The sequence below is a fragment of the Ostrinia furnacalis genome, unplaced genomic scaffold (genome assembly GCF_004193835.3).
Source record: "Ostrinia furnacalis isolate ACB-3 unplaced genomic scaffold, ASM419383v2 OfSCF3056, whole genome shotgun sequence".
In the NCBI taxonomy this organism is placed as follows: domain Eukaryota; kingdom Metazoa; phylum Arthropoda; class Insecta; order Lepidoptera; family Crambidae; genus Ostrinia; species Ostrinia furnacalis.
The window spans coordinates 419,369-439,615 of record NW_021133295.1 but is presented as its reverse complement, the minus strand read 5'-3'; the positions used below and the strand labels follow the sequence as shown (position 1 = coordinate 439,615).

General features: G+C 34.9%; 1 protein-coding gene across 2 annotated transcripts in view; it reads left to right on the top strand.

Moving 5' to 3' along the window:
• The window catches only part of LOC114357147 (putative GPI-anchored protein pfl2), an 88,728-nt gene that overhangs the window by 55,031 nt on the left and 13,450 nt on the right, over positions 1–20,247 (top strand). For both annotated transcript variants that reach the window (XM_028310644.1, XM_028310643.1), the window contains exons 3-5: positions 9,940–10,031; positions 11,547–13,571; positions 13,711–15,170. In XM_028310644.1, the coding sequence (XP_028166445.1) occupies positions 10,004–10,031; positions 11,547–13,571; positions 13,711–15,170 (3,513 nt within the window). In that variant the 5' untranslated portion in view covers positions 9,940–10,003. The remainder of the gene's footprint in view (positions 1–9,939; positions 10,032–11,546; positions 13,572–13,710; positions 15,171–20,247) is intronic.

Here is a 20,247-nt window from a genome sequence, read left to right as displayed (position 1 = left end):
TTTTAAAATAATTTATTTTGTAACTCTGTTAAATAGTAGATTTCATTTAATTTCTCTACAAACAACTATTTCAATATAATAAATACTTAGGCTTGACTCGAGTTTTTAGCCTTCTGAGTCTTCCAGTGATTTGACCCACTTTTAGCTTGGTCCACGGGCCAAGTGGCTGGTTTGATTTTTTTTTTTCTTCCAGCAACTGGGCAGGGGAAGACTCACCTTTTAAAATACAAGTCTTATCTCTAGCAGCCACAATTTCTAAGAAGTCTTCCCTTAAGTAAAATTTATTCACTTTGTTGAGCACGTTCGTGTCCGTAAATGAATACTTTATACATTCAGTGTGCCTACCATGAGTTTACGTTAGGTGAGCTCGCTAGCGAATACGTCAAAAAATTCTATGAAGATTTTATTTCTTGAAAGTAGCCGCTAGGGGCGCTGCACAATATGTCATACATTTAAATGTCATTTTTTTACGCAGTCGTTAGCGAGCACATCTAACGTAAACTCATGGTAGGCACACTGAACCATTATCTTTGACTTAAAATAACGGACTACCGTGGAACATAAACATACGACCTTTTGCCAGATTTCTAACCACTGAGCTATCGACAAATTAGTAGGTATGTTTTTATAAAAGAGAAAAGTTCATGTTTTGTTTTAAATGCAAAATACCAATTTATATTTGAATCAGCTATATTGTTTTTGTCTCGTTATTATTTATGAAGCCCCTTCTCTAGGGAGCTGTTACTCTAAATAAAACCCCATGAGTAGCTTACTACTACTATACCTACTTTAGATGCCATTGGAATCACGAATTCGTGCAGTTCGTGATTTTAATAGGTCACTACACTATAGTCTGCTATATTAATGTCTAAACTTAGAATATCTTTTGTAGTACAATAATAGCATACAAAACCGACTTTCCCCTTTTATTTTGTGGTTTGGATGCATTTAGTGCCGACCTTTGCGGTGAAAAGATTCCGCATCATTGATTCTTTTGCACGCCTTGTGATTTTTTCTTGGCTTCGGATTTTATTCTTGACCAAAGGTAATTTTACGCAAAATTTGGAGTATTTACATAGATATGCGCGTAAATATCGAGACGAATAACTTTTGATACTTTTGAACATAAATTATAAACATACTAAGAAAATTGTCGACAAAAAGAAAAGTTTGGAAATAAGATATTTAAATTATAACCATACAAAGAAAGTTGTCGGTAAAAACAAAGAAAGGTTGGGAAATTAGAGATGAAAAACAAGTGAGAGTTATGATTCACATTTTTGCACTTGCATTATGAAGCTGTAGTCAGAAAATAACTACAGAATAATCTCTTTTATTTATTTTTTTATTATTTTAGGCATATTTGTGCTTATCCTAATTGGATTCTGGAAATTAGAAATTAATCGTGAGTTTTTAAAATAAATGCTCAGCTGTAGATAAGAGGAATGACTCAAACGGTCGGCTTATCACACCATCGCGTACAGAGTGAAACCTGAGTGGTGTACGCCCCCATTAACTACGTAGGCTGCACTACACTAATACTCTTATTATAAAGTTAGCCGACCGATAAGTAATACAATAATTCTAATTGAATTTAATTTATTCTTGTTTTAAGTTCACCTAGCAAGATACCACTAAGTCTGTATAAAAAAAATGAAAGATGAAAAAAAATAAGTAAAAATTTTATACTGTTAGATAAGGAGCTTTTCACATAATTATTGTCTCCCTTATCTTTTGAACTCTACCAGCGCTCGCTCCACCATAATATCAATGTTAAAGATCATTGTTGTGTTTCGGCAGTTCGAGGTAAGATCGGGTGAAGCTCGCTTCTACCTTCAGCCTGATCATCATTTCCAACTAGACCAGCATGCCAAAATCTTCTCCGTTGCGGAAAAAAAATATACGTTAAGATGCTGAATGTAAAAAATTGTAGAGCTCTTAATTCAAACCCGTATGAGATATGCGATAGCCGTTATCTCAAGATCACAGAGCCAAGTTTCACTTTCGATCCGACGACTCAAGTTCATCCTCCATGACTAATGATGTACCCTTTATTACACCAGTAATTATGTTATTCGTTACATGGATTATAATGTTTTTGAGGCTACTGATGGTACATAATTTATTTATGTAACAAGGAAATTACATATGGTGAAAATTGCTCTATTTTGTGTCTAAGATTGAGCCCAGATTGTGTTATTATAATTTAACTTCTTGTCGTGTCGACAACAAACCTACAAACAGCGTCAGCCCAAAACTCCGCCACTAAAGTGGCGTTGTCAGTAGCCTTAATTAAATCTTCCTGCGTGCAGTTGATAATTTAACTTAATCAATTATTTTGTGTTATTTTATTTATGTAAAGTTTGAGTTTTTTTATGCGCCGGAACATTGGAAAAAGATGTCTTGATTGACTGAAAAAACATTTACAAGGTAGAGTTTTTTGTTTTGATAATAGAAGCGTAACTTTTTGTATTTTGCCCTCGTAAATTCGAGAGAGTCATGCTCTTGCAATGACTAAATGACCTAATAATGATGATCTAATTTCGTCATTTCATGAAAAACATTCCTCAATCCTTTTTGCCTAGATCTAGATTCATTGTATCAAAACAATGGCTTCATTATACCTTAGGAGTTCGACCTAGACACGGTCTGGTAGACCCAAACGTATCGTTTTCACTTTTTACAAAATAATGTATGGGCGAAAGTAAAAGTACTTGTAGGTAGCTATTATTCATAATTGGTGTGTACTTTAGATATTGTAATTAACATATGATTAGTACAAATGTTTTAGTTACGGTATAGTGTTGTGTGTGAGATAAAAGAACACTTTCATATGAAAATACGTTCAAAAAAGTGTAAGGACGCAAAAAATAATATCATGCAACAAAATTCCAAGGTTTGAATTGATTCTTCGAGATTGAGAAGAGAGATTATGAGTGTCTTTAATTAATAGCTAGTCAGATTTGTGAGTTACTTACGATAAAAAGTATTTTTAGGGGTTTGGTACACTTTTTATAAGTAGGTACGTTTGTATATGCATCACGTGATATTGTTAAATAATTTCTATGCTGAAAACTAAACGAAATAATCTTGATAAGGAAATAATTAAGGCAAATGTGTTCTTTACTTGGTTTTGCTTATTATGTTTTAAGAAAGTTGCTGTTCATTACCTAAATAAAAATAAAATAAAATAAAATTCTTGTGATTAGCTAAGTTAATTTTACACCTATTAGACAGCTTTAATTGTGTAAAATCTTGCGTTTGGATTTTAACTTATTTTGATTAAAAAAACGTTTAAAACCGATTTGCATTGCGGGTCTGGCGCAAACCTCACAGCGGGGTATAAAGTTTAATATCCATAAGAAGTGCGCCGGTTTTGATTGAGTTTCTTTGGTCAAATATCGACATCTGCACTTGATCGAATTTCTTGATAAAATTAACGGTTTCGATTGCGTATTTAAGTTAGTAATAGGATAATGACACTATTTGCAAATATTTTCGTGCAATGCCTAGGAAGGCTAATTAATAAAAAGTAGCCTGCAATTTAAGGCATTGGCCAGTTTATTCAAGGAAACAACATTGCAAACGGATTAATTTAACGGATGCTTTGATAACTATTATGTACCTAATAAAATGTAAGTAAGTATGGTTTGCGCTGAGCTGGGGACAGCAAACATTCTTCGTAAATAAATCACTAGAAAACGTTAAAAAAAATAATGAATAGTATATTATGCTCGAAGTAGATTAAAAGATGGGCTCTACTAGCAACCGGACCTTTTTATGCTTAGGTCAGCTATCCAGTCACCATAGTACAACAACATAATATTGAAACTCGTACATTTTAAATAATGAACATTAATTTATTACTGCGTAAAATCCAAGAGTTGCAAGTAGAGCTGCATAAAATATGGCATCATTATAAAATTGTCATGACTTCATGAGCGATTACGCGCAGTTTCTAAGTCCTTGGCCACGTGATGCAAGTGACGGACCGGGTTATTAGTACGGGCCATGTTTGGGACAACGTTAATTGGGACTGTGGACGACACAAGTGTTAGGCTGAGTTGCACTGTGGACGACACAAGTGTTAGGCTGAGTTGCACTGTGGACGACACAAGTGTTAGGCTGAGTTGCACCACCTAACTTTAACGATAACTATGACGATAACCGGTGCATTTTGTATGGAGTTTGACAGATTTTTGACGTTTTTCAAAGTCAAAGTAAGATGGTGCAACCCACCCTTATTGTTTATTTTGTGACGTCATTTTACAAGTTGGTTGTAAAAAGTGGTAAGGCTTGATTCAAGACCAAAGTGCTACGAAATAAACGAGATAGTTTAGTCGGGCAGTTGATCAGTATGGGCATGTATGGAAGTGCGCACATTACACCGATTTGATTTGGCCGATTCTTCGTACAATTTAAAATCGGGCACAACTATCGGCCAACTAAAAATCGGTGGTCTGCGCCTAGACTTATACTACTGAAATGCATGTTACGATTTCAGGTTTTTGTCATAGTGAACAAAAACGCTTCTATTACAGCTTATTAAAGCCCGTTTCTCATAAAAACTAATATCTACTCAATTTAAAAAAAAACTGTATTAACTTGTAGGATTGATGAAAGAAAAATACCGCTAACGATTTAAACGATTGCAACAAAGAGCTAAAATTAACTACTATTTATTTATAAAACACCACCCATTACTAAATCGATTGAACTAAAGAAATCCTCGATCGAACAAAATAATAAACTATAAAAAATAACACAATTAGTAAGTATAAGACAGCTCACTTTTCCAAGTATAAGCCACGGTATTAAAATGCGCATTCACAACTAGTGTTGTGCCTTGTCGAACATCGACATCGACACGCGGCACTTAGCATTCCACGCACGTGCAAGCATTATGCGGCGCGCGAGTGATGTAATATGAAGTTATCGATGTGACCCAATTTGCTTTCCTTATAAGTGCTAGGAAAGTTTAGATTAATGTAGTTAAAGCTATGTTGTAATTGTATGTAGGTAATAAAGTATGAAGGATGCTTGTCATAAAATCCAAATTGGCTACATTAAAATTTAAATGAAGTTAGTTTTGCTGGATGAAATGTATGGAAAATTAAAAAATAAGTAACGACCTATACGAATTAGATTTGTTCCAATATTCCCGAGTTATAAATAAATACATATTCTTTGACATTATACACTGCGCTGTCTAGTTAGAAGCCAAACATAGCTTGTACTATTATCAAGTTATAGTTCGTTAGAATGAAGTCAAAAAAATAGATACATTATGAATTATGAATCACGTAACGAGAAATACAACGAAACAATTAAGCGGGTTAGCTCAAAAAAAGTAATTACTAATTAAGCAATATTTACTGTCACTCGATATTTATTTACCTTTCCCAACACTAGCATGCAGCGGCCGCAGCCGCACGCGCATTCTATCACGATCTCTTCATCACTACCATTTATGTACATTGCTATACATTTCTTATTTCCACACAATTCATTGCTCTCCCAGTACGACTCTCTTGACTCTACAATGAATTAAAATCAGCGATGGTCACTGAAGTAATCGATTCCAACACAAAATGGACAAAGAAAATATAATGGACATTAAAATTTAGAAACGTCTGTTTTGAATGAATATCGAATACATATTTGCACGCGTATTTTTAAGTAAATACGCTAATATATGGATATAGTACGATGGTGGCATTTAAATGCTTTGTGATGTACTACGAACGTTATGCTACGAAGAAAATGAAATGGGTAACTTAAGAGCGCGCTTGAGCTTTCTGAGCTTAACGAAAACGTTTCTTCTGTTCTGATCTAAGTATTATTCCCGTTTTTAACATCAATCTCTAATTTTTAAGTGACCCCTGTGGTAACATATAACAGGAATTTTGTTTTCATAGTGGTCACTTACAAACTAGGGATTGATGATGAAAACGGGCATTAGTTTATCACTGAAAACTTCACTTTCCGAGGTCAAAAATACCATGGTAAAACCTAAAATATTCTAATAAAATGGGTTTCTCATGAAAAGCATGAAAGAAACCTCATTGGGAATTTTATCCCCTATTTCATCCCATTATCAAGTCCTTCTTCTATGGTCTCATGACAATTATCTAGCTCTATACCAATTTCATTATAAAAGGTATTTATTTCAGGCATAGCCCATAAAAGTGTTAGTAACAAAGGTCTTATAAACTATGGTTAGTAAATCACACAATAACCTAATATCCTAATAATTAAAGAAAGACAATTTGGTGTCTTTAGTAAGATGGACGCGTGTCCAGTGCTGCATGATGGCACTGTCCACGTCCAACCTACTTAGTAGAGATTAGGCGTCATACATTATAACAAAATGATTAAACAAATACAGTTATTGTCGCAAGAATCTTTTTGTTGATTGTGTTAATACGAGTATTTTTTGGTAGAATGTTTGTCGTCAGCTCTTATTGCACGGAAAAAAGTTATTTCGTGGCCAGAATGATTATGCAAAAATATTTTAATCTTTGTTAGTTTTTGCACGGTTAGTTTAGCAAGATTATCCTCATTAGCAAGTATTTTGCGCTTCATAACATTAATAACTTATGATACTTAATTCATCACTATCGTAAGTAAGCAGTAAGTGCTCTGACATTTTTTATTGCATTGCTATATTTTCTGTGCTATATTTTTTTTAATATGAACTTTTTATGCCTTGCAAAAGGTGCTATTGGATTACTCCAGTTATTAAGACGGTGTGCTATTTTTTGGGATAAGTTGGATTACATAAATTCTTTTAGTAGATTTACGATATAAAAAGTGTGTAAGTTAAGTACCTATGGAATATCATGATTTTTTATCGTAAATTACACCTGCAACCCTCATTAGGCGAGGACTACACAAAGGGAAAATTACGACGACCTACTTGAAGTGTGAAATCAAATAAATGTATGTTACGCGATTAAGGACAATAATTCTTACCGCGCACCCCAAATGCGTGTAAATTTTGGTAGTATCGTTCATAATTATTGTTTAATAACATGTTTGAGAACTAAAACACTGTGCCATCGAGCCAAATAAGGCCTAACAAGGAATGCTTCCCTATCTAGCTGGGACGTTCTGTGACGACTTCTCTGAATTTTGTTGACTCTACCATACTCTTGAAAACTGAAAATCGACATTGAAATCGATTGAAAAATAAAGGCTATCTAGTCTCTTACCTAGACATTTATGATAATGTGTAAATGTTAAACTAGCTTTTGCCCGCGGCTTCACCCGCGTAAACTTAGTTTGTCACAGATCGTCATACATTATAGCCTATATGTTATTCTGCGTTATAAAGAATAACANTTACTTTAAATCCTTAAATCTACTAACCCTCCCATCAATTTACATTGAGGAGGTATGTTTATTTGTCAGAAGAAATCCTCCTTTATTCTCAGTACATAAAAGTATACGACACAAAAACAGAATATGCTCAACTGAACACAAAACAGCATTGTTTACAAAAAACTTACCAGGTATGGCACCGCGAATTTATAATAAATTACCACATACCATAAGAAATAAAGAAGACTTATTTATTTTTAAAAAAATCCTACACGACTTTTTAATTGATAAAGCATACTACTCAGTTAGCGAATTCCTCCTGGATAGATCCATATAAAGACATTATTCTACATAAATTGTTTGTTTGACCTTGTTATTATCAAATCTATGTGACAAATTGACATACTAATGTAATATTAAATTCTATCTACTAAATTTGACATTGTTAATTATTATTGTGACATTTAATTTAATTCTTTTGTATAATTTCTTGAATCACGAAAAATTGATTCTGTTGCATGCCGATATGGTATGATGTAGCTGAACAATATATTTTTTATGTGACCTATAATATGTACCTACATTATGCAATAAATGATTTTGATTTGATTTGACAGTAAAGTTTCATCAAAAACCGTTCAGTAGTTTTTGCGTGAAAGAGTAAAAAACATCTATACAGACATCCAGACATCTAGACATCCAAACTTTCTATATAGGACTAATTATAAGAAAGTGGAAAACGATTGGGCGACGAGTTTACTTGGAAAAGTGGTTTAAAACTTAGAACGCTGGCCCTGGTCTGAAATAGTTTTCGGCAACCATTCCTTTCCACCATTACAGAAACCCTACAGTTTGGTCAATACCAATGGATAATCATACCGAACTACCTTAACTATAGCAAAACAACCAAATTGCATTGACCTACTGAACTACGAGTAGCTAATGAGTAGGCCCTTTCGGGAGTCGAACTGCCATTAGTGCAATTAGAGCACCTGGGTCACGCCCCTGGTCATTGAGATTAAGTTGATAGCAAGGACTCTAGCGAAGTTCGCATTCTCGCAGGTCAAATGGCCCTTTCCTACCGCAATCCCGTTTCCGGGATCCAGTACTGAAGAATCCCGCAAAATTGGAGTGTCGTGTGAACACACAAGTGTGTTAGAAATTCGAATTCAAAAATCGAACGGATGTGTTTTTGTGGGACACCGCTAAAGTTTTCATGTGAATGTTAAGAAACACGTAGGTATATTACTAAACGAGATCTTGCCAAAAATGGAAAAGAGCCCTAACAGGTAAAATATCGGAGTACAAAATAGTATTAGATACTTCACAGCGCCTTTTGGGAGTCGAACTTACTGCCATTAGTGTAATTAGAGCATCTGGGTCACGCCCATGGTCATTGAGGTTAAGTTGATAGTAAGGACCAAGCTAGTAGCAGTTCGCAGTCTCATTTCGCAGGTCAACACGTGTAATTTCGAAATACAGAAAATATAATCAGTCGATAGATACGAGTAGGAACACATACATTTATAATGCTCCTGGAAAATACGTTATACTGTTGTATTATGCTCTACATTTTATTATTTAATTCTGAAGACGATCATTGACAATCGCTACTTTATTGATTGAATAGCAGCGGCTTTATAAAGTACACAGACATAAAAAGTCTGTAGCTGTTTTAAGGGTATCACATTATAAATGGATAGGTAGAACATTATTTTCTCTGATGCTCATCACTATTCCAGTGACTCTACAAATATAACGTGTTCCAAAGTTACGGTGTAAAAACTGTCGTCTCTCAACTCTTTCAAAAGCAATCATCATTCGCGCTACCTCTAGCATTTTTAAAATCCCATTTCCAAATCGTCCGCACGTTTCAAATCTCGCATGATCATCCTGCAATCAAGATGTGACGACAGCGCATGCATGCCCCGACTATGCCCCATATTGTCCGTTACGTAAGGCTATTCCCACGGTGTTATTGAATAGTCAACAGCATATCAGACTATACATTTCTGTCGCAAAATCGCTCCTATAACCACTACATTAAAGTGCTAAGGCGATTACCTTGTTGTGGTTCGAACGTAATCGTGACCGTCTTCCTACGATGTAGCTCTAGACTTCAAATAAATTGGTATGTGCTGAATAACTAGCAGTTAAGGGTCATTTGCTGTTTCTGCAAATTATCACGTGTTTAAAAGTGATAAATTAAAACGTATACTTAATTAAATTGAACAAATTAAGCGTGTAATTTGTTTAATAAACAAGATTTTGTTTACTTATGCGAGTGATGTTTAGTTAATTTATGTTTGCGGATTTAAAAGAATAATTATTCAATTATTCAGCTGTAGAAAAGGCTATTAGTGTAATGAGTTCAAGTTACCTCCTGAAATGTGTGTAAATTAATTTTAAATAATTGTATTATGTCGGTAAAAATAACTTCCTATTTCCTAAACGTAATTTAACATTATGTTTACCAGAATTCAAGAGTGCTTGCGGTTCGAATCTGATGAAAAGGGTACGATTATTTATTTATACCCCCAAATATCCCGTGGAAGTATAATATTGTAAATTAATATTAACATGTGTATTATATAGGTGTTTTTTTTTTCTTTCCAGGAGCAACCATGAGTGGCTACGGGACGAGCAATTGAACATCTGCCCACAGCAAAATGAAATAATCATGGAGTCACCAGTAAGAATATGTTTCGGTACGTATTTGACTAAAAGTTAAGCTAAATATAAACTGAGTTATAAATCCGTACCGCGCGGGAATAACTTGACATCTCGACCTGCACTTTTTTTTTTATTAGCTTAAGCGCTTCCTCTACCTTATACCCTACTGGTATAAAAAACTCAACTCGAAATACCCAAAAATACTTGAAATACAGCTCTTGTTCATAAGTAAATATCTCTAATTTAGGCAATAAATATTTGACATAACGATATATCCAATTAATATTATTCTTACAAACATTTATATTTCGATTTATCAATGTATGTCAGAACATGTATTTATTAATATCTCGACTTATACATTTATGGATTTTCGTTTTTAATTTGACAAAAACAGTTATCAAGTTATGATTCCCTCTGAGTACTAAACACATCCATGATATGTGCAGTTGTCTTGTTATGCACTCAGTCAAGAGTTTGGATATTTGGAGTTATCCAGCTATTACCTTCGTATAATCATATTTTTATATGTGTCATTAGCAGTTGTTAAAATATAACATTGTCAGGATTTCGAGCGTCTTTAAATATTTTTTACTTACCAACCCCTGAAAATATTTTTTTAACATATTTAAGCGTTAATTATTACTTTTATTACTATTTTCAATAGTTTAAAACTAAATTAACATTTAAATAGCAAGTTGAAAGAAGAAGGATAAGTTTAGTCAATAGGTAGGTACTATCTACTAATGTGTTTTCTTAACAGACTAATATTTCGTTTGACAACAGAATTTAAGTAAAAAATCTAATAATAAACTTTTAGGTCAATTTTAAGTTCCGGATAATTTTATTTTTATAGTCTATTTGACTTCAATGACATTATTTAGGAATAATGATGAGGTAAAAGTAAGTAGGGTCGATACGCCAGATCTCGTCCATTTAGTGAGTTGGTAGATTTGAGGAATAAATTTGTCTTTTTTTTAATTTTAAGTAAACGTACAATTACCTGATCAAAAGCGATCATAATCTGCGATTATATTTCATTTTTCTAATAAATTTGCTACTATTTCATTGCAAAAGTGATAAAAATATGTTCTATTTTTATGTTTTGTTTTTTTACTTAAACTTCATTCAAAATAATTAACTTAAATCCAATTTTTACACCTTAAATATTTGTTTTTCTTTGGTGAATAACTTGACAAGTCGTCGGTACACAACTTGACAAGTCTTTTTTTTAATAGATTAAGAAGATAATTTAATCAAATTCTTACGCCAATCGAAAGATATGCATCAAATTAGCTTATTTCAATCATAAAAATATCAATTATCATTAATTTCGATTTACCAGGGAACTCTAAACTTTAAAATCGCTCCCCTGAAAAGTACGCAAAAATGACATGTCAAGTTATTCCCGCGCGGTACGGAAATGTTACGTAATGACCATATTTTATGACATTAAAAAGGATGTCAAGACAATGAAATCTTACTTACTCGTAACTTGTTGCTACATGAAATGTTACATAACTAACCAGTTATTTATTTATCTATTCCAGGTGCGGCATTAGTAGTAAACCTACTACTCTTGAGCAGCACAATCGTTTGCAACGCTTTACCTCACGACACGAACTCGACCTCGCTTAAAGACGACAGAAGTACCAGATACGCAAGAGTAAACGCCACCAACTGGGTGCAAAGGCACAATGCCAAGACACCAGACACTTCCCTCAACGAGCTTAATCCTAAAGACGCAGTATCTGAAGAGCACACGGAGAAAAACGCAAAGTACAAGGACAGGGGAAGGGTCAGATTCAACACCCAAAGCAAATCCAGCACTGCAAGCCCTCCCCGAAAAGTAAGAAGTTCCACTGAAGCCTCAAAAGTATCTCTAATCATAGTCACACCCACGCCAGAGGTAAAAAAGCCAGCGCAAATCATCGACAGCATGAGAACGTATAAGAAAACTAAACTGCCAGTTATAGTTTCGAGTTCGACAACTCCTATGTCTGTCAAAACAGAAAAAGCTAAAGTAGAAAATTCGGAAGAAGAATATGAAGACGAAGAGGAAGAAGAAGAGGAGGAAGATAATAAATCCAGCGAGAAGTTCACGTCTGGAAAATTTTTTGATAGTAACTTTTTTACAATCCCTAGTTATAATGACGATTTCAGCTCTTTTACAGGGCGAGGAAGCTCGGAGAAGAAAGATAAAAAGAAAGATTTTAGTGCTGAATCGTTCAGTGGATTTTCTACCTATTTCCCAAAAGGCACATCTTATGGCCCAAAAGATCACGAAGCATACAAATCAGAGAGCTTCTTTGACTTCGATAGTGATTTGACTACGCCAAAGAACGATTTCTTCGACAAAAAGTTTAAAGAGATATCCAAAAGCATTGAAAGCAATTTGGCATCTGTTGCCACTAAAATACCCCCACCTAATGTGACGAATGTGCACAAAGTTGTAAAAGAAAATATAGGTCTAGAAAGTTTAGGGAATAACACGCCCGGTAACAAATCAACAGTAATTATTAAGAATACCAAAGAAATTCGACTATTAGATAATGAAGAAGCGGGAAGTGCAAATAAAGCGCTATCTGATGTGCACGGTACAAGTATTTATTATGAAATGTCTGTTTTGTCCACCGAAACATACGCTATAAATCACTTGAACGATGATGACTGCGACAATGACACGTTGCTATCTGGTCCTACCGTTAGTACTTCAGCTGAAGAAGAACTGGCATCAATAAAAGCCACTCAAGCAACTCTGATACCAGCTCCTACAAAACCAGCGTTCCCAGATCCTAATACTGAAGGGTTTTCCACACAATCATCAAATTATTTCCCTCTTTCTAGTCTTATCCCAACCGTTTTTATTAACTCTCCCAGTCCTATCCCAATGTCAACACAAAACAGTATATCGCCAACTGAAAAGACTATAAAAGTATATTCAAGCAGCTTTAGCAGGAATCGAAGTTACTCTAAGCGTCTTAACCTAAGCGGTTCTAAAGATTCTCCCAATAGTGTGACGCAGAGACCTGAGCAATCAACAGTAAATCAAAACAATAGGCAACCGCCGCGTAGATTCCATCACACAACTCCTAAAACAAAGCCAATATGGATGGCACCGAGACGCAACGTCACAAATAGATATATTCGACCTACCAATCCAACTACAATTTATTCAGAACATTTCAGTATCAAAGATAGGTTCTCTACTGTCCGTCCGTCTCTACCTAATGCTGTAAATAAAACCACCCTGACGACAGTTTCTTCAGATATAGACCCCGTCTTGCAAAGTGACATAGGCGGGATCAAGAAGATTGTCCATTCACCGTCGATATCTGACAACAGTATTCCATCGCTATGGAAAAGAGGGTCGACGAAGTACACCACGGCATCTGGAACTACTTCGTCAGATGAGACGGGAATAAGCGAGTTGGAGATACCACCGACATTGACTGCGTGGGCGCTGGCCAGTTTGCGGAGTCCACCGTCGATGGCCAGTGCAGTTGTTAACGCAACGATACCGACGCAGAAGAGCGTTGATGAAAACGAGCTGCAGAAAGTTGGAGAGATTTTAGGTAATTTACTCTTTTTTTATGTCTTACCTACTTACTTTTTTAGAACTATCTTATCACAAAATTAGTAACAATTACAACCTGTGTAACAAAGTGTTAACGAGAACAATTAACGAAATCAAATATATTTTTCCTGTTTCAGAAAAGAAAGAAGTAACCACGGCCCCCACAACTTCGGCTAGTACCAACACTATGAATAATGACATCGTGTCCAAGAAAATAACTGAAATTGATCAAAACAGGCTACCATGGCGACCGATGTATGCCACGACATCTTCAAAGGCAGAAACAGTTGACTCTAAACCTACAGAGGCAGCTAAATATGAGAAACTGCCTGCTGAAAGTAACATTTCTGAGCAAAGCAGTAACGGTTCAATTAAAACTACGGAAAAATCTAATGAAATATCTGACTCATCTGATAAAACTACTAAACTTAAGCCCACTTGGATACCTGCTACTGAGTCAGTGAAAACTACGGAACAAACGCAGGAAGCTTCTGAAGAAACAATTCCTCCAGTTGATGCTAGCAAGTCAACCGGTTTCGAATCGATCACAAAACTTCCAGCGGGTATAACTACGCCCCATGATGAGAACATCGTCAGTTCTGAAGAAAAAAGTGAGACCAAAACTACTGAACAGATATCTAACTTACCTACTACTACTGACTATGAAATAACTACAATCAGATTCTCGTACGTACCTACTGAGCCGGTTACTGAAAGTGAACCAACAGAAACAACAACTGAATATTCTTGGCATCCTGTAGTTCCTACTAGAACCATGATGACAACAATGGAGGACACACCTGTCACTACTTACCGACCTAAATACATCACAACTACAGATGAAGTTGAAGAGATGACTACTACGGTTCCGGAAACACCCGCGCCTATGGAAATCTCGTCTCAAATATCTGAAAACATCACTACGAAAATACCAGAAACTACAGAGACAGAGACAATTGCATCTACGACTGAAGAACGAACAACTCCAGTTTTATCAACAACTACCACAACTACAACTACCACTACGACTACAGAGGCGACAACTACAGAGACAGCCAGTCCTACAACTGAGGCTAAGGAAGAAACTACTATGATTGTAACTGAAATTGTGACAGAAATAGTTACTGAGATCAACACTGAAAGACAAAAACCAACAACAGAACAAGCTACCCCAACAGCTATAGAAACTTCTTCGGAAGAATCAGATTGCACATCAGAAGAGAACAGCGATAGCAATGAAGTTATAACTCAAGATTCAAAAACTTCAACTCAAGAGGCTGTGACTCACAAAGAAACGACTATGAAAACTGTTACTGAAATTGTAACATCTATAAGTGCAGAGACTACCACTGAAAATGAGCATAACGCTAGAGTCTCAGAAGTGACCACTAGTGATGATGAAAACATAGTTGACTCTACGACTGAGTTTGGAACTAAGTCTGTGAATAGTTTGGAAGATCTTGGAAGTTTCGGTGATATGACTACGGAGGCGATCCCACAGGTGTCGGGAGATGATGAGAATGGATCTGGAGCTGCCATAGCCATTGCAGTCAGCACGATTGGAGTCATAGCACTGATATTGCTCATTGGATTATTGGTAAGTACTTGCATGGTTAACTGAATGAACATTTGTTTATATTGTAACATCGTAAAGAAGTCTATCTTAAAACACACGAATATTACCTTTTATGTCACAAACCGAAATACCTACTTTCTACTGTAAAAAAGTAAAGGTCTAGAAAAGTAGTTATGGCAAGTAGGTAGCTCTGATAAAATAGACATTATCGGTGCAGTTTTTCAGTTCCAATATAACATCAGTTTAAAGCCAAAAAATCCACGTAAATAATAATATCAAAACATAGTTAAAGTTAAGAACATAGTTACATAATGGGAATAGTTTTACCACATAAGTTCAGTAACGAAAATATAAGAAAAATAGTGACCACTTTTACGTTATCAAAATCTTCTTTCTTCTATTCTTGCTATGCTTCTTTTTCTTTCTTTTTTCTTCAGAATCTTCTGTTGAAATGTTGATGGTAATTCTTGCAACGTAATCCAAAGTAATGAGCATAATATCTAAGTATTAAGATTCACGATAAATTACGTTCACTACTTTGGGGAACGTTGTAGATTGACGGCGACTCTTCGGCGGAACCTGAAACTGAATAATGTAGTGGTTAGGAATATGTAAAAAAGTCATGAGAAGTTTTATAGGACGTCATAAAGTTAAGACAATTATGTAGACAAGAGAAAGAACGGTAAGCTATCAATATAATAATTTGTCATTCTGTGGTAGATTGATAGCAAATCAACCTACCACAGAATGACAAATTATTCTATTGATATCGATAGTAATCGACTGGGCCTAAGAAAAAAACCTGAATACTATTGTAATTAAGTTATAATTGTTTTTATTATTCCAACTTACTTCTTACAAATGTGCGCGCCGGTTCACCATCTTTTCAGCATTTTAAGGAAGTAACCGCAAACCTGAAACAGTAAAAATACAACAGTATGTACGGTGAAAACCATAGATCACAAAAACTAAAGGGTGCAATCAATACAATTTTAGTACCTAATTTAAATGAGAGTTCTACATATAAAAAAATAATTATGTTGAGTATTTAAAGATTTATGTTTGTAATGCTTATGAAGAGTCATACCTATTTCTAGGAAGTGCTGCGTTCTTTCTCCTAGCAAGAAGTTTAATTTTCTCTGTCACATGGGTCTTCAACAAGGAAAATATTCTTCAGAATCTTCCTGAAATCGTCGTACATCGTTTTAACCGAATTCCATTAACTGCTGGGCAAAGATCTCCTCCACAGATTTCTTCAATGACCGGTCGTGCCCTGTCCGCGTCTATGTACTTTCTGCGACCTTCACCAGATCCTCAGTCCTCCGATTGGAAGCTTGCTTATTCTACGTTTTCCCGTCCGTGGTCGTCACTTGAGAACTTTTCTGCCCCAACGGCCATCAGTTCTACGAGATCAGTACCTCGCTCACTGCCACATACCCAGTGGAACGCTAAGCGGTCGTATGAGACCTCAGTAACAATTTATTGATTTCTGTTGTGTCTCGATTCGCTGGTACTTGAAGGGCGTTTCTATTTCTTTTTCTCTTGTAATGCTGATGGTAATCCTTACAACGTAATCCAAAGTAATGAGCATAATATCTATGTATTAAGGTTCACGATAAATTACGTTCACTACTTTGGGGAACGTTGTAGATTGACGGCGACTCTTCGAAGGAGCTAAATATTCAGTTTTAGCGGTTAGGAATATTATGTAAATAAAGAAGTACACAAGTAAAGACAAGTTGGAATAAGTTAAAAGAAATAAAAAGTTACAATCGAGAATAGGATAGTTTGTCAACAATAGTTGGCGTGATATCGACTGTGCCAAAGAAAATCTTAAATACCAGTGTAGTAAGTAACTTACATTCTAATGGTGTACTTACCTTGTAAGAATATGCGCCCCGAGATACCATTTTTCCATCATCTTCAGTAAATGACCGAAGATCTGAAAAAAAAAAGAGGAGTAATGTTTATTTTTAGAAGTATTTTTATTATTCAATTCTGTTAAAAGTAATAAGTATTTGGCCACTGGTTTTTTTACAATACGTAAAATAATAATGACGGAAATGAATTAGTCTTGTTTAATAATGCTACATTAACAGAAACATCATCAGCTAGCTCTTATTATTAAGGATATAAGAGCGACTTTGTACTTTATATCGCTAGCGGCCATCTTGCCGGGGAAACCCCGACTTTTAAAAAGCTTCCGTCTACCAGGAACTTTGCGACAAAATTACTGATTAAACTTTATATAAGAGAAACCATTCATAATGTCCCAATTTTCGTATCAAATAAAGTTATTAATAAAGTTATAACTCATATTATTGTTTCGCAAAAATAAAACTCATAATGTTATTTTTACTTGGAAAAATTATACTAAAAATAGTTTTAGTTTTGATCTAGAACATTTTTTAAGTTACTTTGGCTGTAAAGAGATCTAGTTTCCTTTGATGGAAGATTGGACTTGGGATAAATGCTTTCGTACGGTAGATCTTATATTTATTCTACTCGTTGATTAAATAATAAATGAATGACTACGAGTAAGTTAACAATTTTGAGAAATAAAATAACTTGATCTTTCATCCTCATTCATTCCTTTTGTTTATATTTAACCACTAAACAAAACCCGTCTGTTTATAAGTTAATCTAATTAAAACTTCTAGGAAGGCATTGTCGAAATAAGCTAAACAATCAGCGCTGTGATGACATTGTCAGCATTGGCAGCGGATGCTGAGCAAATAATTAACTACTATTGTAAGCAAAGACTCGAGCTTTGTTTGTTTTTTGTTACAACTAAGGCACGATTTGAAATTATTTTAATTTAATATAGGTAAGGTAACTTGTATCAATAAAGTAACAGTAAAGTAAGGTAACCTGATGGGCTTCATACAGTACCTAGGTAAATCAAAGTAATAGGTATCCCATTAATATGTATATTTAAACAACAAACAAGGCGTATCTAACTTGTATTTAAATGGGAAAAAATAGTTAGAACGAATTGAAATGAAATTAGAAAATTTACACATGGGATACGATTTTCATAAACCAAAAACATACAAATTACCTACCTCTTTACTTTTGTTACTATCGCGATTCGGCTTTAATTTTCTAATTAGGTATTTCGTATTTGATAGCCTCAGTTTCTGCCTTGAGATTTTTGGCTGGAACGTACTTATCTTACAGCAACATAAATTTAATAATGCCGACTAGTGATGTGCTATACCGTCCCATTAAGCCCGCGTACCAAGAAGTTCCTATGTACTACGGTTACAGCCGTAACATTAACATTCCGCAACGCGACTCCTGCGCACCGGACACCCGTTATCACGGCGGATGTCGGTCAGTCTTAATTGCCTTATCTTGCTGCGGGGTGGGCTTTGCATTCTTTCAGGAATACACTAACGTCTTCGTCTAGTGGAGTTTCATTTCTAGTTAAAACACAGTTTGATTACCTACTCGTAATACCTAAATTGTTTGGTTAGGACATCCTAATTTGAAAATTATAAATAACTTGAAAAAGTCGCAACTCGAAGCCACGATAGCCGAACGGTGAAGGGGTCGGACTGGCCGACTCGTGATCCGGGGAACGCGGGTTCGGTCCCCGCCGCCGCTCGACTATTGTGGTGAGCTCACTCGTGACACAAGCATATTTAGCTTAGTACGAGGGGCTAACGGGAGTATTAGTAATTTGTGTAATAACAAATTACTAATAATCTTTTAAAAAAAAAAAAAAAAAAAAAAACTGCCTAAGGCGGGAATTAAACCCACGACCTTTCGCTTGCCGAGCGACTTCCCGCCTTAGGCAATGCGATTTTTCAAGTTATTTATAATGTTCAAATTGGTTGGAGATGCAACTCTTAACGCTAAATAACATGCTAATTTTCAAATAAATAATAAATCTAATATTGAGTGAGAGATCTGATACTAGGGTTGGGAACCCATACGATAGAAGAAGAAAGAATAGACTTAACGGTTTTTGTTGGTTTTCAGGCCGGAACTTACAATAAGTATTCAACAATTAAATCTTTTTTTTTTAACTTTGCGAAAGCTTTCATTTCCTTTCAGCATCTTCAATAATATTTTGTATACCTTTGATTACATTATACGAACACACTTTATTACTAGAATTTGACTTTGCTGAATCTGAATTTTTTACTTTTGATTGTATTATTTTTTTTATTTTTATTGTATTTATTGGTGAAGAGTTAAGATACAAACTTAAATAAAATTTTTGAAGCTCTATCAAATAATTTTCATAACACTAATGTTGATTTATCTTTGTTACGAGTATGTACCTACGCAATTCACTTTTGGTCATATTTCCAGGAAGCAGTATTTTCCAAGCAATTAATGTTGTAGGCAGCTATAATTAGCTTATACGTATAATTTATTTTTATTAAGAGATGAAGTTAGTGAAAACTTAAATACTCGTAATAGGTACATAAGGGGAATATTAAACTTTGAATAGTTTAAGTCTCAGTAGTAGGCAATAAAACGTACCCTGGCGATTTATTCTAAAAATTCAAGCTGTGCCGAATTTGTGTTTATTCTAATTTCTGAAACTATAGGACAGATTTTCGTATGATTTTTACCAACAGAAAAATGGATTATCTAGGAAAGTTAAAAATTTCAGAAACTGTAATTTTGAATCAGATTAATTTTGCTATTAGTGCTACCCAGACGAACTCAGGGCGAATCGCTAGTGTTAAATGTGTACAAATAGGCCGCCACACCACTGTGCATTGTGTAGAAAAAATATGTGCCTCTTATCAGTACAGTCATTCATAAGAATTCAACGATAAGCGCCGATAAAATTATCTTCCAAAGTAATTTGCAGAAGGAATTGAAATTGTGTGTTTATCTGCGTTTGCACTTTATCTACGGGTCGAAGCTTAAAGCTTTCCAAAGCTTCTTTGAAGATAATGTTGATAGTGGGGACATTTTAGTTTCGACTATGCGAAGTGATTTTTAAAAAGCTTAGGCCTTTAAGACTTTGAAAGACTCACAGCTCGTATATTTACTCATAATCGATGTTAAACTCGATATAAACTCAATGAGAAAATTGAAATTTTTAGACCAAAAAGTATTTCATCAATGGTTC